The sequence below is a fragment of the Setaria italica genome, chromosome I (genome assembly GCF_000263155.2).
Source record: "Setaria italica strain Yugu1 chromosome I, Setaria_italica_v2.0, whole genome shotgun sequence".
NCBI classification, from domain to species: domain Eukaryota; kingdom Viridiplantae; phylum Streptophyta; class Magnoliopsida; order Poales; family Poaceae; genus Setaria; species Setaria italica.
Window position 1 is genome coordinate 30502415 of NC_028450.1, and position 20282 is coordinate 30522696.

At 46.1% G+C, this 20282-nt stretch overlaps 2 protein-coding genes and 1 pseudogene across 2 annotated transcripts; all 3 read right to left on the reverse strand.

Moving 5' to 3' along the window:
* Positions 1-1615: 1615 nt before the first annotated feature.
* On the reverse strand, positions 1616-5199 carry LOC111257985. Its single transcript, XM_022828606.1, has 9 exons — positions 4793-5199; positions 4552-4719; positions 4203-4475; positions 4032-4134; positions 3687-3958; positions 3511-3623; positions 3241-3442; positions 3016-3170; positions 1616-1672 (listed from the first exon to the last, which is right to left on the reverse strand). The coding sequence occupies exons 5-9, from the start codon at positions 3820-3822 to the stop codon at positions 1616-1618; spliced, it is 663 nt and encodes a 220-aa protein (XP_022684341.1). The 5' UTR covers positions 3823-3958; positions 4032-4134; positions 4203-4475; positions 4552-4719; positions 4793-5199.
* Positions 5200-7378: 2179 nt separating this feature from the next.
* On the reverse strand, positions 7379-9682 carry LOC101773408 (protein PIN-LIKES 2). Its single transcript, XM_004952999.2, has 2 exons — positions 9498-9682; positions 7379-9233 (listed from the first exon to the last, which is right to left on the reverse strand). The coding sequence occupies exon 2, from the start codon at positions 9070-9072 to the stop codon at positions 7717-7719; it is 1356 nt and encodes a 451-aa protein (XP_004953056.1). The 5' UTR covers positions 9073-9233; positions 9498-9682; the 3' UTR covers positions 7379-7716.
* Positions 9683-13481: 3799 nt separating this feature from the next.
* LOC101753313 lies at positions 13482-18838 on the reverse strand (annotated as a pseudogene).
* Positions 18839-20282: the final 1444 nt, after the last annotated feature.

Sequence of the window (20282 nt, forward strand, 5' to 3'; positions counted from 1 at the left end):
AGGTTCCACAGAAATTTTCGTACATGAACTGATCAAGCCGTCCATACCTAAACAAGTTACACCGCCAGTAGTCCAGACTACTGACGACACTCGAGAAATCATGATGATAGAAGCCGACTGGAGGACACCCTTCATCGACTACATCAAGGATCACAAGTTATCCTCTGACAAAAACCAAGCTGAACAAGTCTCTCGATGAGGAAAAAACTACATTCTAGTCGGAGACAAGCTCTACAGGAAAAGTGCATCATCAGGGGTACTCATGAAGTGTGTTACCCGTGAAGATGGCCAAGAAATCCTAAAAGAAATTCACAGAGGGATCTGCGGCAACCATGCATCTTCACGAACAATAGTTGGCAAGGCTTTCAGGCAGGTTTCTACTGGCCAATGGCTCTAGCTGATGCCAAATAGTTAGTTCGGAAGTGCAAGGGATGTCAATTTTTCACTAAACAGCAACATGTCCCCGCCTACAAGCTAGTCACAATACCTCCAACATGGTCATTTGCCTGCTGGGGGCTCGACATGATAGGGCCATTACCAACTGCGCTAGGAGGATTCAACCGAGTACTCGTGACAATCGACAAATTCACCAAGTGGATTGAGGTCAAACCAGTCACTTGCCCCAAGGCAGACCGAGTCCTCGACTTCTTGGACGAAATCGTACACCGTTATGGTTTTCCAAACAGGATCATCACAGACCTAGGGTCAAACTTTAACAATCATGACTTCTAGGAGTACTGGGAGAATAGCGGAATCGATGTCCGCTATGTCTCAGTTGCTCACCCGCGAGCTAACGGACAAGTCGAGCGTGCCAATGGCATGATACTTGAAGCTCCCAAGAAACGACTACATGATGTCGGCAACACAAAAGGAGGCAAATGGCTCAAGGAATTACCCAATGCTCTGTGGGGACTACGAACCCAATCATGCAAGACTACTGGGCTCTCTCCCTATTTTCTTGTATATGGCTCAGCAGCTATACTACCCGTAGACGTCATGTGGCAATCTCCTTCAGTCGAACAATACGATGAAGAGCTGGCAGAAGAAACAAGGCGCACATATCTAGATAGTCTAAAAGAAGCAAGATGTACAGCGCTAGTGTAATCTGCCAAATACCTTGACGGGTTAAGGCGTTACCACGACCGCAACGTCAAAGAATGATCTTTCAACTTGGGCGACATGGTCCTCAAACGAATCCAAGACACGTCAGGGTTGCATAAACTCAATTCGCCATAGGAGGATCCTTACATCGTATCCAAGGTTACGGGACCCAGATCTTACAGACTACAAGAGCTCTCAGGAGAACAAGTACCAAACTCTTGGAATATAGAACACCTTTGTCGCTACTACCCATAGCAGAACTTGAGTAATTGCTTCGAGCAAAAACTCGTCAACTACTCGAGCTAATAGCTCAACTACCAACTAGAAGATGTACTATTCTTAACTCAAGACTACCAACCTAACAGGCATTCCAGCTCTGGTACAACGGCTCAGCGGTAGAGTAATTCTTTACTCGAGACCGAAGATACATCAAGATTTCATACGAGTACGGGTACTCGAAATACAATAAAAGAGGAATGCAAGCAACTGCCTATTGGCGGGCTGCATTTAAGCCTCAGGCTTTTACAATATCACAAGGCCGCTCAGGCCTGCCGACTACAACAGGTGGGACCTACACGCAAGGAAGCTGCGTAAAATGCAGCCATATCCAGGTCCTCTACCCAAAGCAACACTAGGTACTCCTGTACCGCCGCTGCCTTGACAGCGGCAACGATGAATCCCACGCACCGCGCCAAGAGGGAACCAAGGCTACTCGTTTGCTAGCCTTGCCGAACCAACCCACTCTACGACCACGCCTCCACCTCTAAGTGAGTGGGATAAAGACCGCGGAACTCATCACCCATCACCCGCGAGTTCCACCGCGTACTCCGCTGGATCACGAGCTGCAAGATGAGGCGCGCGATGAAACCTCCTACGAGGATTCTTCTAGCATCGTGGCTATCCCTACGAGCGCTGGAGTTTGTGGAGGGAAGGTGATCTCAATCTACGAGGAATCTTCTAGCACCGGTGTACTCTCTGAAGGTTTTCTACACTCAAACAACAGCAACCAAAGGCAATCCATCGCTACTCAGAAGCTTGATTCGGGTCAACGTCCAGAGGTGGCCCATTTATAGCCAAGCGCTACAACTACCAACCACCCAGGAGTTACTATGCGCCCATGATCGATGAGTCTGACGACCTCTGACTTTAATCATGTGAAAGCATTCACGCCACAAAGGACAAAAAGAGTACAGTACACCCGTGCACCCCCAATTCAAAAAACAGGGTACTCGACAAACACCACGACTACTCAAAACTCAGAATTACTCCAGCCAAGCATGGTCTGCGCTCAAAACGCATCCTTGTCTCGAGGGCTTGGATAAGTCCGACCCTCTAAGCCAAGGGTTGGGCGCATCCGACCCGGGGACCAAGGGTCGGGCGAGGTGGAGTTCCATCCTCAAAGGGTTGGGCGGGATGCAATGAACTACTCCTCGCCCACGTCAAGACAACCACTTCAAACAACAACAATATATACAAAGGTTCATTCATCAGGTAAAGTATTGTTCAGAGTACCCGACCACTCACAAGAGTACTTAAAAGTTTAAGCCTCCTCCAACGATACAAATTCAGACATCTTGGACGCGATTGGCTCCACCTCCTCAAGGTACTACGCATAAGCTTCTTCGGTGCAGTTAAGAGCAACGCCGTCACCAGCCGCCGACAAATTTGCCCTCGGGTAGTATGACTTGACCACAGCAAGGACTTGTTTGCAAATAGCTTTGCAAAGGCCAGCCACTTTACCCGAAGCAGCGTTCAAGCGCTCGACTAGTGATTGAGGTCCTGCGTCCTCCTCCAAGGGGGCAATGGCGTTCACAAGTCTTCGGCGGCAACAGTTAACTCTTGGAGTTCGCCTCGAAGTCTTCCTATGGTCTGGACATGATCTCTGCATGCCACCATGGCCATAGCAAGCATCACCCTATTCTGAATCTTCCTGTCTCGCTGATGCTCGCAAGCAGCCTGTGCCTCCATTAGCGAAGCTCGAAGATGTTCAGCTTCATCCGCTACTCGATCGTGCGCATTTCTCCAATCAAGGAGTTGACTACTCGCAACAGTCTCCTTCCTCTTGAGCTCTGCAAAAAACGACCAAGTTCAAAACAACTGACTACAGTCAGACATACCCAAAACATGAAAAGTACTCACCTTGATACTTTTTATTCAAAGACTTGTAGCGGCTCTCCAGCTTCTGCTGCAAGACTTCATGATCTGACCGTTCCACATCAAAGGATTTCGCTCCAACTTCATGAACCTTCAAGGATTCTGTAAGCCGGGCACACTCCTGCTCCAATTGCTCGTTTCGTTCCTGAAGGGCCCGAGTGTTCCTTTGCGTCTGGTCATACAGCTCCTGCAAAGCAACGCAATCGATCAAGTCCATTAATCACTAAATCTATTAGACCAGCAAAGAAAACACACCTGGAAGCTTCGAAAAACATCGACAGCTCTCTGGAACTCTGACTCAGACGGAAGTCCGAGTACTAGGCCTTGAGTACTCTTCGCAAGATGAGGAGCTGCACCCAAGGAAGTACCTAAGAGAATAACATCAGTCACCTCAATACTACGACTACAACCCCAGGACCACAGCTACATACCTGGAGCAGTTGGTTCCTTGGATTTCTCCACATCCCCTACAGCCAGAGCTCCGCCTGTATACACCGACAAAGATACATTTCCAGAACCCGAAGCAGTTGAGGGGTCCTCCACCGAGCAGATCACCTCTTGAAGCATAGATATGGTAGCTCCAAGACGACGAGCATCAACTCCGGATACTTCTTCAACAATCAAATCCTCCAAAGGAGCAGAAAGCGTAGTTGGGGGACATGACTCTGCTCCTACCTCCGCAGGGATAGTCTCCTTCGCATCCCTACATCAAAATATAAAGTTATCTCACGGCTTCAAGAAAGCTCGAAGATGCACACCAAGGATAAACAACTCACCGAGTTGATCGTGGCGGTAATCGCACACGCTTCTTCTCGGTGACAGGTGGTCGAGTAATCGGCGCCACGAGAGCAGCTGCTGGCGCTGTCTTCTCGCCAAGACCTGGAAACAACAGGGTCAAGACTACAGCAAACTCGAACTAACAAAAAATAGTCAGGAAGAAAACTCACCACTAGCAATCACATTGGATAACAAAGAACCAGTAGCAACTACTGGCGATACCTCCTTCGCAATACCAGTCCCTCCGACAGGCAAACCCAGGACTGCCTAGTCAGGGACCGGCAGCGTGGTAGCCGACGGAGCTTGGGCTGTCAGCTCGGGGGCTATTCCAGCATCCGCTGGCGGCACCCCCTCTGGCACCTTCTCAACAGACGCAATACCAACGCCCGGGTCGGTCACAACTACTTAGAAGCCTCATCACCACCAAGTGCCGCATCGCCAGCCTTTTGAGAAAGATAAAGTGATCACAAGATTACAAGTTAAAATTCATCAGCTACAAGTGAGTACACGGCTACATACCTTGGCACCCTGAGACTTCTCAGGAGGTGAAGTCGAGGTAGACTTAGCAGCACACATCTTGCGGACTACTCGGCGTTTCTTCATAGGAGGAGAGGGCTCGTCCTTTGACTCTTCAACAACAGATTCTTCTTCTTCTAATTGCGCCAAGTAGCCAGCAAGAACTCAGGACTACAAAAACAAGTCGACACTCAAAATAATATTCCAAAAGTTCAAAAAGTACAAGTCAAGTGAAGGGCCATACCACTTCTGGATCATACCAAGCATCGTATTGACGAAGAGCTGAAGGAATAACCGGTACTCCTTGATAGTTCTTGAAGAACTTGGCCAGCAGCGCTTCCACATCATCGTCGGATATATCCTTAGCGGACATACGCGATGGGTCATTACATCCTGAGTACTCACCCCTTGAATGAGCTCGTTTCTGAAGAGGCTGAACCCTTCTCTTGAGAAAACTGGCCACCACGTTAATCCCAGTCCGACCGAGTGCTTTCAACTCGGTAATCTGGTGCGGCAAATGGTCGAGCTCCGGGGTATCTTCAGGTTCGCTCACCCAGTTCTCTGCGTGCTTTGGCACGTGACCAGTAACCACCGGCAAGCGAGGATTATGGTTCCCAATATAGAACCATCTCTTTTTCCACTCCCCATGGGAGTCAGTCACATTATATTCAATATACGCGCCCGAGTTCCTGAGTTGGAACCCGGCGCCTCAAAAGACCTCCGTCCTAAGTGCACTAGGCTGAGGTTTACAACGAAGCAACTTCCTAAACAGTTCAAGGCTAGGAGGAACCTCCAAGTAAACTTCGCAGAGGTGCACAAAAATTGACATATGCAGTACACCATTGGGGTTCAAGTGTACAAGTTGAAGCTTATAGTACTCGAGGATACCTTTGAAGAAGTCGGAGGTGGGCACTGCCAAACAGCTCCACAAAATGTGCAAGCATCACCGTCTCGTTGGGGTGTTCCTCGAACTGCCACGCATTCGCAAAAGCAGGGCGTCACTCGAGTACCTCTTTCGGCTGCAAAAGCTTGGCGTCGACAAGCGCCTGAACAGCTTCCTCCTTCATCACCGAATGCTGCCACGTCGCACCAGGCGGCGGCGACGCAGTCTGGTTCGTCAGTCCCGCCTTCGGCGCCGACAACACCAGCTCCTTCCCCTTCTTTGATTTCACCTTGCCCGCCGCCGGAGCCTTGCCCTGAGCCTTCTCGGGTTTCTTCCCTATCTTCTTAGTGCGCATCCGCCGGTTTCAACCTCAGAAAAATGCTCTCAACCTCGGATCTCTCTCAAGGGAGCAGCAATGGCGGCGGGAGCACTAGACAATCGCGACAGCGCAAATGCGGAATAGAAAAGCAGGGGAGGAAGAAAAGCAAATCTATTACGGTGATGTGTAAACCTAACTGAAAGGGGGCCCCCAATTATATCTCCGCTACCTCCAGATTCCAAGCGTCAGTTACACAACGGAAAGGTTTAAAGCAGATTAATTGCCTCAAACACCCAGCGGCTACTCTTTTCAACGGGTTTTGAGCACTTCAACGACAAAAATCGCCTAAGTGCTCGGGGGCTGCGGGTACCATACCAATTTTTCTTTTTCAGCTTACCAAGAGTAAAAACAGCTAAGAAACAGGATTGACCCTAAGCCTGATTCTTCGACTCAACCTAAGACTTGGGGGCTACTCCATATGGAGTGCGATTGTCATCGCACTACCATATAAAATTGTTGGAATAAGAAGCAATTCAAAGGAATAAGAAGAGTACCTTACAGCCACGCGACAGTACTCGAGCACTTCGGACACTGCAACCTCTACGACGAACTACTCGGATAGTGCCCACAGTACTCGAGACTGTGGCGCACAACTATAAAGTACTCGGGGGCTTGTCGGGCATGCATCCCAGGCCCACGAGTAGACCCTAGACAGCCCACTAAGGGACGTACTCGGATATGATCAAGATAAGGGGATAGGCGTATCCCACTCGGACTAGTTAAGTGTGTGTATAGAAACTACTCGGGGCAAACCGAGTGGAACTCTGTACCCGACTTGTAACCCTGCCCTCCTGTGCATATAAGGGCGGGTAGGGACCCCCTCAAACAGAACAACTCCAAGTGCATCTAAGATCAATACAAACAAACACACAAGACGTAGGGTATTACGCGATCTAACGGTCCGAACCTGTTTAAATCGTATTCCTTGCGTCACCATTGATTCCTTAATTCTCGACGGCACTTACCACACAAAAGACCACATAAGGTAACCCTAGGCGGGTTGCCGATCTAAAACACCAACACCAGTAGCACTCGTGTGTTATGTGATATTACACAAATCAGAATACCTGCACCACTGCAAAGAAATAAGGTTGGAGCCTCTTGAAGGCCGCACCTGTATACATATGTACAATTTTCGAATTTCAATCAATTTTTCAAAGAAATAAATAAAATATATAAGAGTAAGTAACATGCTTCAAATAACCACCCCGATATTAAACAAACAAATGCAACTATCTCATGTGTTATCGCAACTTCAATCAAAAGAATGTATAGAGAAATCTTCCATGCTACAATCAATGAGATTTTTGCTTAGAGGCAAAAAGGGTAATCTATCTACAGTTGGGACGATGGCTCGCGAGAAATTCCTGTTTAACACTTGACATTCTGGATGGATATTTCAAACTTATTGCCTCAATGGACTGCACAAAAAGAGTATTTGTCCAGAAAACATGACTGCTTTGCACCAGGAGGCTGAATGCACAATGATAAAAGTCAAATGCAACACATAACGAATCACACCATTGTTGTCAATAGCAAGGTCGCCTGATGATTGAGTCTTTCACAAGTGTGAACACAGATCACCTTCGTTTATTAAGCATCAGGCAACAATGTAATTCACTACCATACAGTTCAACTAATATTATCCAGGCAATAGTTTGTATCTAGCAATAGTATCATGAAACTCACAGCAATATATTGACCAAAATGAACAGACAATAAATGTATCTCCTGTTCTCAAACAACACATGTAACTGAAATATAAATAACTACCAAATTATAAACACTTATCACTGATACGAAACGAGGCCGAAAAAATCATTCTTCTAGCACTCCTTTTCCAAGCCATCGTTGCCCCAAGACAGTTGCTATATATATGCCATATTAGGATAGATGGCCATTGTCTTCAAATGAAAGACATCAACTTGAAGTATACAATCAGGTAGAGGGAAAGAGAGAACACTGCACAAATATGCTGCCAGAATAGAAGGGCAGATGCTTCCTTAACACCATATCCTCTCAGACCGGCAATTGCTGCAAGCAAGATAGCGCTTGGCGTGGAGTACTGAAGCGAAAGCACAAAGCGGTACATATGGTCTTCCTCAACAAGTAGGTGCAATTTGTCTGCTAGCGTCACAACACCAATGCCAATGCATGGGAGCACCAAAAGCCTTGCCACAATTATACCGATGGTAGTCCTGATACCCAAGGCATTATCCTTTGGGCCTTCTGCAAGCATGCCCCCAAGAATTAACATCACCGAGGGAACCACTGCAGCAGCCAGGATATCCAAACTATCAGTGAAGAACGAGAGTGGTGCATCAGCCCCAAACACAAAATTTTTCAAGACAGGGACCATGCCGATGATAATGGCAAGTAAAGAGGCGATTGTCGGTGGCTGAAGGACGTGCTGAATTGGAGTCTTTTCAGCTACAACCCTGATCCTTCTGACCACTCTTGGCTCTGCCAAACATCTGATAGACTTCGGACTGCTTGGTCCAGCACCAGAAGTACCCTCTTCAGTAAAATCAATATCAGGAAACGTATTCTGCGAGGAACCTGAAATGCTCATGAAAACTCTGGCGATGAACGGTGTCTTTGAGTGCTCTGTTACTTTATCAAACATCCCTGGCCATTCCGCCTCATGAAGCAGAGACCTGCTGTAGTTGCTGACCTGCTCAGGTTCTTCCTGTATCTCATCACCCTCACCAACAATCTCATAGAACTGCATAGGTGGCTCCATCATGTGGTAGACCAAAGTGTAGACAAGAATAACCGCAACCCACTGCGCAAATGAGACATAAGCGATGCCCTTGGTGTCGCATGCAGGACCAAACGGGTGATCACTGGTATGGCAGACCGACCCGATGATCGCAATCGGGAGATTCCCTGTGTTGCCAAACCCAGTCATGATCACTGTGAACCGGAACAAGTGTGGGGGTGGGCGGCAGATCAGGGCCACTATGTACCCAAGAATGCACCCGATGACAGTGCTGACGAGAACGTTGACAGGGATGAACCACCAGTGCAGGATGTTGTCGAAGGTGACCGATTTGCCGAGGTGGACGAAAATCAGGCAGGGGAGGAAGAGGGCAAAGACGAGCTTGCTCAGGAGCTTGAAGGTGGCCCTAGGCACGACCTGGACCCGCGGGTTGGCGAGGAGCAGGCCGATGACCGTCAGGCACAGCAGCTTCAACTGCGGCGCCACGGCCGACACCCAGTCGCCATGGATGTCCACCTGCGGGTCCATTGACCAAAGCATTGCCGCTGCTAAAGCTTCTAGCCTTTCTCCCACTTCAGTTCTCAAAGCAAATATTCCCCTATTTTAAATTCTAAAACAACACTCCCTCTTTTTGTCTGTACAACCAAATTATCTTTCTCGCGCAGAGACAACGCCCAATCAAATGCAAAGGTCTGATATTTCTGCACACCAATCAATGGAAATGACTCAGCAACGGAGAAAACTACGAAATGGTACTGTACAGGATTAATAGCAGGTGAGAATAAATCTAGCCAGGAACCGTGTGGATCTTGCAAAACACTCGGTACTCAATTCGTGTTCTAAACTTCCTACTCTCAAATTTCAGGCCTCCGCAAGCTTCACGCAATCAATCAGCAAGAAAATCGGAAACGGCAAAAGATAACGGCAACGGAACCAAACTTTGCTAGATTCACGGCGATACTTACACGGAGTTTCGATCTGGGAATGAACGAGGGGGTGTCGGTGACGCCCTGTGCTCTCCCTCTCCGCGACGCGCCGAGGCAGGCTGGAGCGAGGGGAAGGAGCGAGGACGACGGCGAGCGGAGGAAGAGAGAGCAGAGCAGAGTTGCGGCGTGAAAGGAAAAGGATTAACTGAGGGGGGGCTTTGGCATTTTCCCCGTGACTTTGTGATAAACTTGGTGCGGTGGGGCCCAGGAGGATGGGACCCAGGCAGATGCGTGATGTGATCTCGCGATTTTTTTATTTTTCCTCCAGAAGGCACGTGAATCTGGGGACTGTGATTGGGGCAGCAGCCCAGCATGTGGCCCTGATCAGAATCAGATCGCCAGATCGGTGATCCCATGTTCCCACGTTAACTCAGCCAATAATCAGATCGGCTCTGCTGTAGGGAAAAAAAATAAATTTGGGGAGGATGGACTGAGAGTTGGACCTCCAATCCAAATGAAGGAGAAATGAATTGTTATCTCTCTCTCCCTTTTTTTTTGTGCATTTGGTAGAGGAACACTGTAACATGGAATTTGGGGTGGGGTGCACACGTCAACTGAGAATTTGACACGGCTGCTTCCTCTGCCAGCCGCCATGGCTGCCCCCAACCAAGCTCGACTGTTCTGGTCAGCATCATAGCGGACAACCTCCTGTTGATCTCTCCACCCTGAAGTCTTGAAACCGAAGCTATCAACACAAACATGGCTCGATTCATCAAACCCAATATTTCAATTCCCCATTCCCTTGCCCAATGCGTCAAACCAAACAGTGCTCAATGATAGTTTTGTTTAATAAAGCGCTCAATGATAGTTGGACCAGCCGTAATACTTAACATGCATGCGATTTGAATGTACCGAACGGATTGAATTTTTTTTGCCGAGGCTAATTTCGAAGTTTCCACGTTTGACCAGACAATCACAAGTGTCCGATAGGCGCTTTTGGTCTAAAACATTGGGCGACCTCACTCCATTGTGGTCGGACTGACCGTGATTGATTGAAAAAAAATCTATATAACACCTCCTATTGCATCTGGACTACATGATCCTCCAACCTTTAAAATTGGGTATCTTACCCCCTTTACCTTTGCAAAACCGTTTACTTGACCCCTCTCCTAATTTTGCACAGTGGTTTTGCCACGCTGTCACACTGAGGTGGACTAGATTGCTGATGTGGGCTGGCTGACATGTGGATCCCGCTAGTAAGTAGGCCTCAGCTTCGCCAAGGTTCCTTTTCTTCCCCAACTTACCGCTGAGCTCACTCATCCATGTCCCGCGGTCGCCCACCCCTGTCAGCTTTCGCTATTGGGGAATGTGCCATCAGTACTGGTTGGGAATCTCCTTTACAACCGGTACTAGTAGTTTGTTACTAAAGGGGGCCTAGGTATTAAAAAAATAAAAAAAAGAGAAATCCCCGCCCGCACCCCCGGCCCCGCCCCCCGTCGCTGGCCCATCGCTACCCTCCACCCGCCCCCTCCCGCCACCCAGCCCCACCGCCCTCTACCCCGCCTCCGCTAGCCGGCCGGCCTCGCCGCCCTCCGCCCCTCCACCCGCCCACCCCGCTACCCTCCGCCCCGCCGTCCCACTCCGCCGGCCTCCGCCCGCCGTCGCTGCTGCTCCCACTCCCGCCGCCCGCTGTCACCGCCTCACCTCACCCCACCGCTGCGGAGGGGGGAGGGGAGGTAGAGGAGGAGATGAAGTGTGAGGGTGAGAGAGAGGAGATCGAGAGAGATAGAGAAGCAGACAGACAGGAGAGAGAGGAAGTGTGAGCTCGAGGCAGATGGACAGGGCCTGAGGATAAGAAGCAGCGGCGGGGCGATCTGTCCGAGCTTGCTCTTGCACGCGAGGCGACTCCTAGAATTCACTGTCGTTGCCTATTTGTCAGTATTGAACGGCGACCTCGCAAGAATCGATTGGTCCTGCTACATGGTCCATCAATTTAATGATCTGGCTGCAAGATTCATCCTCTCTTTATTGTCTTCTTCCCTCAATCTCTACCCTCTTGTTCTATTTCTGCAATTCTATTCTCTGATTTGGTTTTATATTTGCAGTTTGTATTTGTCATCTTCCAGTGGCCGTCTGAATGTCTTTCGCTTGAGTTCCTTTTGCTGGCTATGGCTGCTATCGCATGAGGCTCACCATGCATATGCAAGTTTGCTCGCCCAACGCTGCGCCGACAACCACCGTCTGCTGGCGCGTCATCCGAGCCAAGCAACCCCGCCCGGTGCCCGAGCTTCACGCGCTGCACCCCACCCATCCCCGCTCGCATCCTACAAGTATAATCTTTGGTTAGCTATAGAGAGCAGAGCGCAACACATGGAGGTAAGAGTTTTGTTAGTAACACATGAACTGGATCATCGATCAGTTAATAACGGTTTAATTGTACAAGCTAATCAATTAGCATGCATAGTACAATAACATTTTGTATCGAGTCATGTAAGCGGTTTTCACACATACTCCTAGTTCCATATGATTGATGTAAAACTGTAAATGGGCAGCAGCAGTGAGAGGCCTGGCTTTATTTAGGATTGCAAGGACAGGCTCCAGTATTTCGCTTGTGACAATAAAACTTTGTTTATCTGCCTTCTCAAATATTATAATCCATGCAAGTTGAGATTGAAATTTGATTTAAAAATATGTTAATACAATGGTGGAACTAAATATGTTTCATAGTTACGTTTAAAGTTAGTCAGTTATATACTTCCTCATACTTGCATTATATTTCATTATTCAGCTCTACCATTTGGAGTTTTAAGTGATTGGTATAACTATTTATTCACTCTTCAGTGCCTGTGTTCTAGCTTTATAATTCTTTCCCAAGCACCAATTCTTAAAATGCTAAGTACTTATACAGCCATATTGTGCCCAGTGCACAACCCAAGCGAAAAAAGGACACAATGCAATGTAACCTGCAGTAAGGCATTATATTTCAACAAGCAAAGGGTACGCATGAGGATACATTGAAATTAGAAGCAGCAATACACAGCTATGAGTAGATTAAAAGGAGAATACTGACACACAAACACATATCACGACATGGATAATGCTAGCAGTGCAAATGAGCTTTAATTAATCGAAATAACACTCATCACCAAATCTACAATTCTACATGGTAATGATATATCAGTGAGCCAATTGTTTTCTGAGGACATGCATCTAAGTATCTAACACCTGATGTGCATACTGTGCTCTATGATGTCAGATTATCTAAGATAGCTGACCCTGACCTACGTCTAGTTACTGAAGGCAGTGGCTGGGGAATGGATCGGAGCATACAGAAACAGGTTAGGGAGCTGCGCCGTCTTCTGGGACAGCAGGGACGAGCAAGCACACCGCGAGCCGGTGTCGTGCGATGCGAGCGAATGCTCCGTCAGCGTGGTTCCGCTAGCCACGAGCAGGCGACGCGCACCGTGCGCCCAAGCTTCGAAGCGCCGCGCGCGCTCAGCCATGGCCGCAGGCCTCACCCTGCAGCGCGGCGCGCCGTTCCTCTTCCTTGCCCACGTGCTGCGATGGTTGCGGCCTTGTGGGAGCAAGGAGAAGCAAGGGTGTAGCAGATAGGGTCGCATTCGCATGCAAGGTATGGGAGGGGAGGGTGGGCCGGTAGCAGCGAGGAAGTGAGGGGTGACGGAGATGGCTAGCGAGCGGAGGCAACCGGCGCGAGGACGAGCGCAAAGGCGGAAACGGCTGGTAGCAGCTGGAGACCACGCGATGTCTCTGGAACGACGACGGCCGAGAGCAACGCAATTGATCGGAGCAAGATCAAGCTCGCTAAGGTCGAACGGATCTTGATCACAAATTCAAACTTGGGCAAAAGTAGCATGTTCCAAGCTCAGAAAGAGCCAATGTATGTATTGCGACCAAATAGCATACTATCGTCTAAACCGAACAATATTACAAATTTCTTTGTGCAACAACTTAGGTTCACCCTAGACAGTATTGTCTCTGTTATTGACCATATGTTTCATATAGTTAGCGCGGCAAACTGATGGAGGATGCAAATTCTTTCTCTAGGCTGTAGCCCCGGGAGGTCTCTTCAGAAGGCAAACGGGCAGCATTGACAAGCTCGAGCTGTGCGTCAGAGTTTCTAGCTTGTGGGCACAACAGATGCTCAATCTCTCCATTATGTACTGGTAAATTATGTATTTTCCTTAGCCTCTTACTTCTTAGGAACTGCAGTCTCATCTCAACTTCTTTCATAGTTGGTCTCTCTGCTCCTTTTGTCTTTAGGCATGCTCGTGCTAGTGAAGCAATATCATCAATTTCTCCGCGGTCTGCCTCTTCCACAACCTGTGAATCTATAATTTCCGTAAGGGCTCCTTCTTGAAGTCCTTCAACGAAGTAATGAGACAAGCTTTGTTTCATACCAGAATCATTGATGAAAATTGGCTTCTTTCTTGTCATAAGCTCAACCAGTAGCACTCCAATACTGTACACATCACTTTTCTCAGTGAGTTGGCCAGTATGGTAATATTCTGGATCTAAGTAACCGAATGTGCCTTGAACAATTGTCACGACGTGGGTCTCATCAAGTGAAACAGATCTTGAAGCACCAAAGTCGGAAACCTTTGTGGTGAAGGTGGCATCTAAGAGTATTTTGGAAGATTTCACATCTCTATGAAAAATTGGAATAGCGGCAGCTGAATGCAGATAAGCAAGTGCTCCAGCTGCTTCTGCTGCTATCCTAATGCGATCATCCCGTGACAGCAAGCAGTTAGCACTAGTACTAGCATGAAGAAGGTAATATAGTGTGCCATTGGATATAAACTCGTACACGAGCAAGGGTACCTCAGTTTCCAAACAGCAACCGAAGAGCTTCACTACATTGCGGTGAATTATTTGAGACAATATAGCCACCTCATTGATAAACTGGTCTATCTCATTTTGCTCTACAATTTTGGATCTTTTAATTGCTACCACATTCTGATCAGATAGAATTCCTTTATAAACTGTGCCATGTCCTCCACAGCCAAGAACAAGAGTTGCATCAAAGTTGTTGGTTGCTTTCTCTAGTTCCTCTAAGGAGAATATATTTGTTTTGTTAGTGGTGCTATCATCTGAGATGAGCTGCTCCAACAGTAGGCCTTGATTTTTCTCGAGATATGCTCTTCGAATCCTCTTTTGTATCCATTGCTTCCACTTTCTGGCAAGTATAATTACACAGAGTGCAATAAGCACGGAGCCAAGGCCGCAACTAATTCCAATTGTAATACCTAGACACAAGTTTGCATAGTGAATCCAATGCCATTAATTCGACAACCAGACCGTCCTGCATTTTGAAAACTGAAATGTGGATGACTCACCTGAAAGAAGATGGTGTGTGCAACAATATCCTCCTAGAGTGTTGTGACATACTCCATTGCAATCATTTGGCAGTAAGCACTCATCAATGTCTGCAAATAAACTTGAATGAAGTGAGCCATCATCATGTTCTTTAAAATCTCTGTAATGGTAACTATTTAAATTGTTGGTTAGAGATACGTACATGCGTATATGTAATAAATTATTCATGTAAATTTTTTTTATATATTTTATTATTGCTTTAGCATTTGCTTAAGGAGGTAGGTATTTGATCAGGCGAAAATATATCTGTACGACAAAAGGCAGGCAGTCAGGTGTTGGTGACGGTTTCTGAAATTTAAATTGATTTTGAAAACGATGGCAGAGAGATAGAGAGACCTGTACAACCGTAAAAACCTTTGACGTATGGATTACCGTCAAAGCCACTGGAGCACTTGCAACAGTACCCAATATATAGTGTGCCATGTGTGACAATAACACATTCGCTGTGATCACTTAATATCAACTCATTAAATAAAAAAAGGAGTAGAGCAACTCCAAGAGAATACTAAAAAATTCTTCCCAAAACTATGTATTGGGGTTCTCCCAAAAAAAATTTCCCCCAAAAATATATCAGTCCACAGCAGATCGCTAATAAATAGCCCCCAATATTTCAAACACAGGCCACGTCATCGTATTGGGTCCATTGGAAGGGACGCGTGGGTGTGCGGGAATCAGGATTGGGGGAGGAACGCCAACGCTAAAATATACGCGGTGGCAGGCTGTTTTTTAGCGTTGCTAAAAAATTAGGAAAGGTTTAGGTGGATTGTTGGAGTTCATTTTTTCTCTCTTTTTCCTAAAAGAAGATATTGGGGGTAAGATTAGCAGCCTCTTGGAGTTGCTCTTATGCACGCATAAGTTGTGCTTCTTTGCGAGGCTGATTCGCAGGTTAAATTGGTGACAGCCCACCTCATCCGAATGTTGAATTCTTGAGAGAACTCAAAACCTATCGTGATGGCATCTTTGCGGGAGCTGATATGAAAGTCGCCATTAATGGTTTGAACTATTAGCAGATCGCTGTTGCTGCTGCTTGAATCGTTCAGTATGCTGGTTACACCCAAGTATCCATCATTTACTGATAATGCGGTCACCTGATATTTTGTGCCGTCTCCTTGGTCAAGAACAGTGAACTTATCTGACACACAATGAAGCTGGAATTTCTTGTGCGCAAAACAACTTTCTTCCAACCCAAAAGGGAAAGGGATGGACATGTTTCCACGTGACCTCGTACAATTTCCCCTAGGATTGGGGCCAAATCCTGCATACTCCAAGAATGAAAATGGTGTGACACAAGAAAATTATGAGGACCAGATGATATAAGGGAATAATATGAAAGTACTAGTTATATTAGCTATCAGATACTCCCTCCGTTCCAAATTATAGGTCGTTTTGGTTTTTCTAGGTATATAGGTTATGTCTAGATGCATAATAATATCTATAAATGTAGAAAAACCAAAACCACCTACAATTTGAAACGGAGAAATTAGAGCCTAGGAGTACTATATGAATCGAGTGATGCAAAACCCTACCTATAATATTGATTAATTATTAGCTATAATCTTACTATTCTATTACTGCTTGGAGACTCTTTTTGAATCCACCACATGAAGCCAACTAAAATCCTAAGTGCGCACACTAGAAAAATAGAGAAATTCTAGAAATTCACTCAAAAAACTAAAACATCGTACCATCAAGAATCAAATCATTGTACGCATTGGATCTATTATATTTACTAAAAAATCACCCACTTCTGTCACTATATAAAATAAACTAATATAACCCCCTTAATTATGCCATTATAAAAATAATTTGAAATAACTCCTAAATTTGCATCTAAATTGCCCAAAACTACATTATAAAAAAGAAAAATAAATTAAAGTAACTCTTAAATTTGCATCTAAATGACCTGCATATATATATATGCTATTATTAAAAGTAACATGAGGTAATCCTAAATTTGAATCAAAATCACCTTCATTAAAAAATTTACCAAAGGTATACCAATATATGATTCTAAATTGTCTATTTCTTACACTATTGTGGTTTGAACTCCAAAGTCATTTACGCCCTGTATTTCCTTTGATTCTTATAGCCTTCACATAGAAAATAATAATCAAGTATAGACACATGATGTGTGTCACCATTTATAAATATATAGAGGAAGTGATGAGAATATTAATTTTCATGTTAAAAATATAGCTCAAACTTAGGATCCATCAAACAAATTCAACTATGTTGCATAGTAAAAAAAAGAATATAAATGTAGATGAAAATGTTATAAAGTATTAGTAATTTAAGTATATCACAATCGTTAAAGGGCCTCTAGCCTAGTGGTTAGAGCACCTAAGTAGCATCTAGTAGGCCTAGGTTCAACTCTCCGTGGGAGCAAATTAAATGGATCTGGAATAAAGATTATAACAATAGGTTGGGTTTCCCTACTGACTTCGTTCAAAAGAATATATCACAATCAGTCAGATGAAGATAATAAGTATATATTTATATAAGTATTGTGTAGGAATATCTAACAGTTTTTTAGGGCATAATATTTTAACAGTTTTGATTATTAGCTATGTGCAATCTTATGACTCTAATAATCATAACTATTTGTTTTTTTATTTTTTAAAAGTTACCTACCACTATCATTATGAACATATTCTAAAATAAACCCCTACACCTATATCTAAATTATCCACACATGCTATTATAAAAATAATCTAAAAAGCTTCATCTAATTACTCATACATGTCATTATAAAAATTAACTTAACATGCACTTCTAAATTTATCTAAATTATCCACGTCATTATTAAAAATAACACAAGTAAATAGTTGTGATATTTGAAGAACAGTGGCATAAATACCTCTCAAAGTTCCAGTCCGTCGTAAGTTTGGGCACTAAAATTTCTAGCCCTTGTAATATAAATCTAATAAGTAGGGTGTCAGGACAGGTTGTGGCAGTGTCACGAACCTTTTTTTTTATGAAATAGGAGGTTTTATCCCTGCTGGTTATATATTAAAAGGAGACGAATACAAAGCAGTTTGTAACTAAGAGAAGAAAAAGGTTAAGAAAAGCAGTGTCACGAACCTTCGACGCAGCCATCCAAAATGTAGGGATTACTGCCACGTACGCCCGGATTGCAGTAGCAGTAGTAACCTCCCGGCTCTACAGTCTGGCATAAGCTGCCGTTGCTGCATGCGTAGGTTCCTTTATTTGTAGATGCAATTTCACAACTTGGCTGGTCTGTGGCGACAATAATAATCAGTGCCCAAGTACTTCCGTTTGTCCAGCTCAGCTCGAGTAATTGTCGCTGGTGTCAAATTGATAAGCTTGTGCTAAGAAAACCTTGATGATGGAGGGCTCTTCATCAGATCGTGCTACGATGTTGTTCCTGCGGGACAGCGTGAATCGGAAGCCTCTCATGTATTCCGGCAAATAATAGATGATGCAGCAGAGCCCAACCCATTGCAGTGCCCATCGTCCCTAGCTTCCGCCTCGTCGCCTAAGCATATACTTATGCAAGAACCGATGGTCAGGTTCGTCCCAGTATCGAACAGGACGACCTCGACGTTGCAGCCAACAACATAGATGTAGTTGTTTCTAGAATCGATCAAGAGGCTCTTGGCAGGCGGCTCCCATGTCCTGGTGTAGGTGCTCGTGCCTGGTGTCATGGTGATGCTGAAGCCGATCCAACCATAAAAGGCGAATGGCATGTACCTCGTGTCAAGGATCTGAACGGTGCTATTGGGCCAGAAGAGCCTGGGAGGTCGAGTGCTGTCGTCGCAGGTGAGCTCGAAGCCTTGCCGGTAGCAGCCGGGCTCGGTCCCGAACGGGTAGGAGAAGCTGACGTTTCCGCAGCTGGTGGGGCAGTGAGCCAGGGAGGCATTGGAAGGGACAGACAAGATCCCCCCTCCGGCGGCGACTCGCGGCAACAGCAAGCACATCAGTAGGAGCTTGATGCCGGTGAGTATTGCTGCGACGACAGAGCTCATCGTCGCTGCGTAGCTGTGGTTCTTCTTGGTGTTTCTGGAGTTCAAAGATGGTTAGTACGGTACACCGTTGCTGCTACTGGATGCATATAGCAGATCGAATGTTCAGGTCGTTGCCAGAGTCATCGCCCTCTATTTTGATTGCATGATCTTGTCTCTATTTTGATGCTGGTAGTGGGAGCTATAGGCTAAGGATTTTAAGTTAGCCTAATTCACCCACTCTTCCTCTTAGGCTACGAGCACCGATTCCTTACCTATGGTGAATGAACTTGCGTGCCGTGTGCAAGCCGAACCAACAACACTCCAGCGATCTGCAAGAGCTGATGATGCGATCTGCTTGTTTTGTCGGACAGGGAACAGAAGAGCGAGGCAGAGGCGGGGATCAAGCAAATGTGTGGGAGAGTAAAGCTCAGTGAAACCACGTGCAGAATACATTACGTAGTCCTATTACAGCGTCATCCAACAGTCACGAACCTTTAAATGCAGCCATTCGAAACGTAGGGATTTCCACCTCGGAGGTACTCCGGCAAGGTGACGTTGCAGCATCCCAACCCATCGCCAAAGTTCCAGCCACAGCAACCGACTCGTAGCGTTACCCATGGTCGCTCTGCCGCCTGGGCATGAACTCACGCAAGAACCGATGGTCAGGTTCCCCTGCATCGAACAGAACGACCTTGACGTCGCAGCCGAGAGCCAACAACGCCATTGCTTGGATCGATCTGCGCGCAGGGTTTAACCGGGAAAGGACTGTATGGCTGTTCGGTCTAATTTAGATCCCGGCACCGGCAGTCGTCTAAAGACTCATCATACTGAATCAGAGCTAGTCTCCTGGTGGATTCAGAACAGGAAGGAAGTAACCAAGGACTAACAGAGTTATGGTGTGGCTTCGACTTGCCGGTGATCTTGACTTCCTGGTGCATGTGGAAGTAGCGAAACCGGTGTGTGTTCCAACATTCAGCAGCGCAATTCCTCAAAGAAAAATTCAGCAGCACAGCCAGTCTTTCTCTCGCGTACGGTTCAGAAGGAAATAGCTAGGTTCAGCTGGAAAACCACCGGTTCATGCCTCAGTAACATGATAGGGAGTTGCAGGGAGTTGTTTTCATTTGAGTAAAACGTTCCTTTGTCAGCCGTCTAGGTTAGCCTGGATGATTTTGGGTCGCTTGTATGTTTTTCTCCTCTTAATAATAAAAAACTTGTCCATGCACGTTCTCGAAATAAAAGCCCTGAATGGTTTGCCAAGGGGAACTGTAATTATTCGGTATACTAAGCAGGTCAATGGAAACTTGATGAATAGAATTTATACGGCTGCCCTGTTAATTCGGCCCGGTTCAGCTCAAACCAGTTTGAAATCCCTTCAAACAATGGAACTGTTCAAGTGAGATTGTTTTACCATGCAAATGTCCAAACAAAACTAGCTAACCTGCAAGCTAGCATATCCATCACAGAT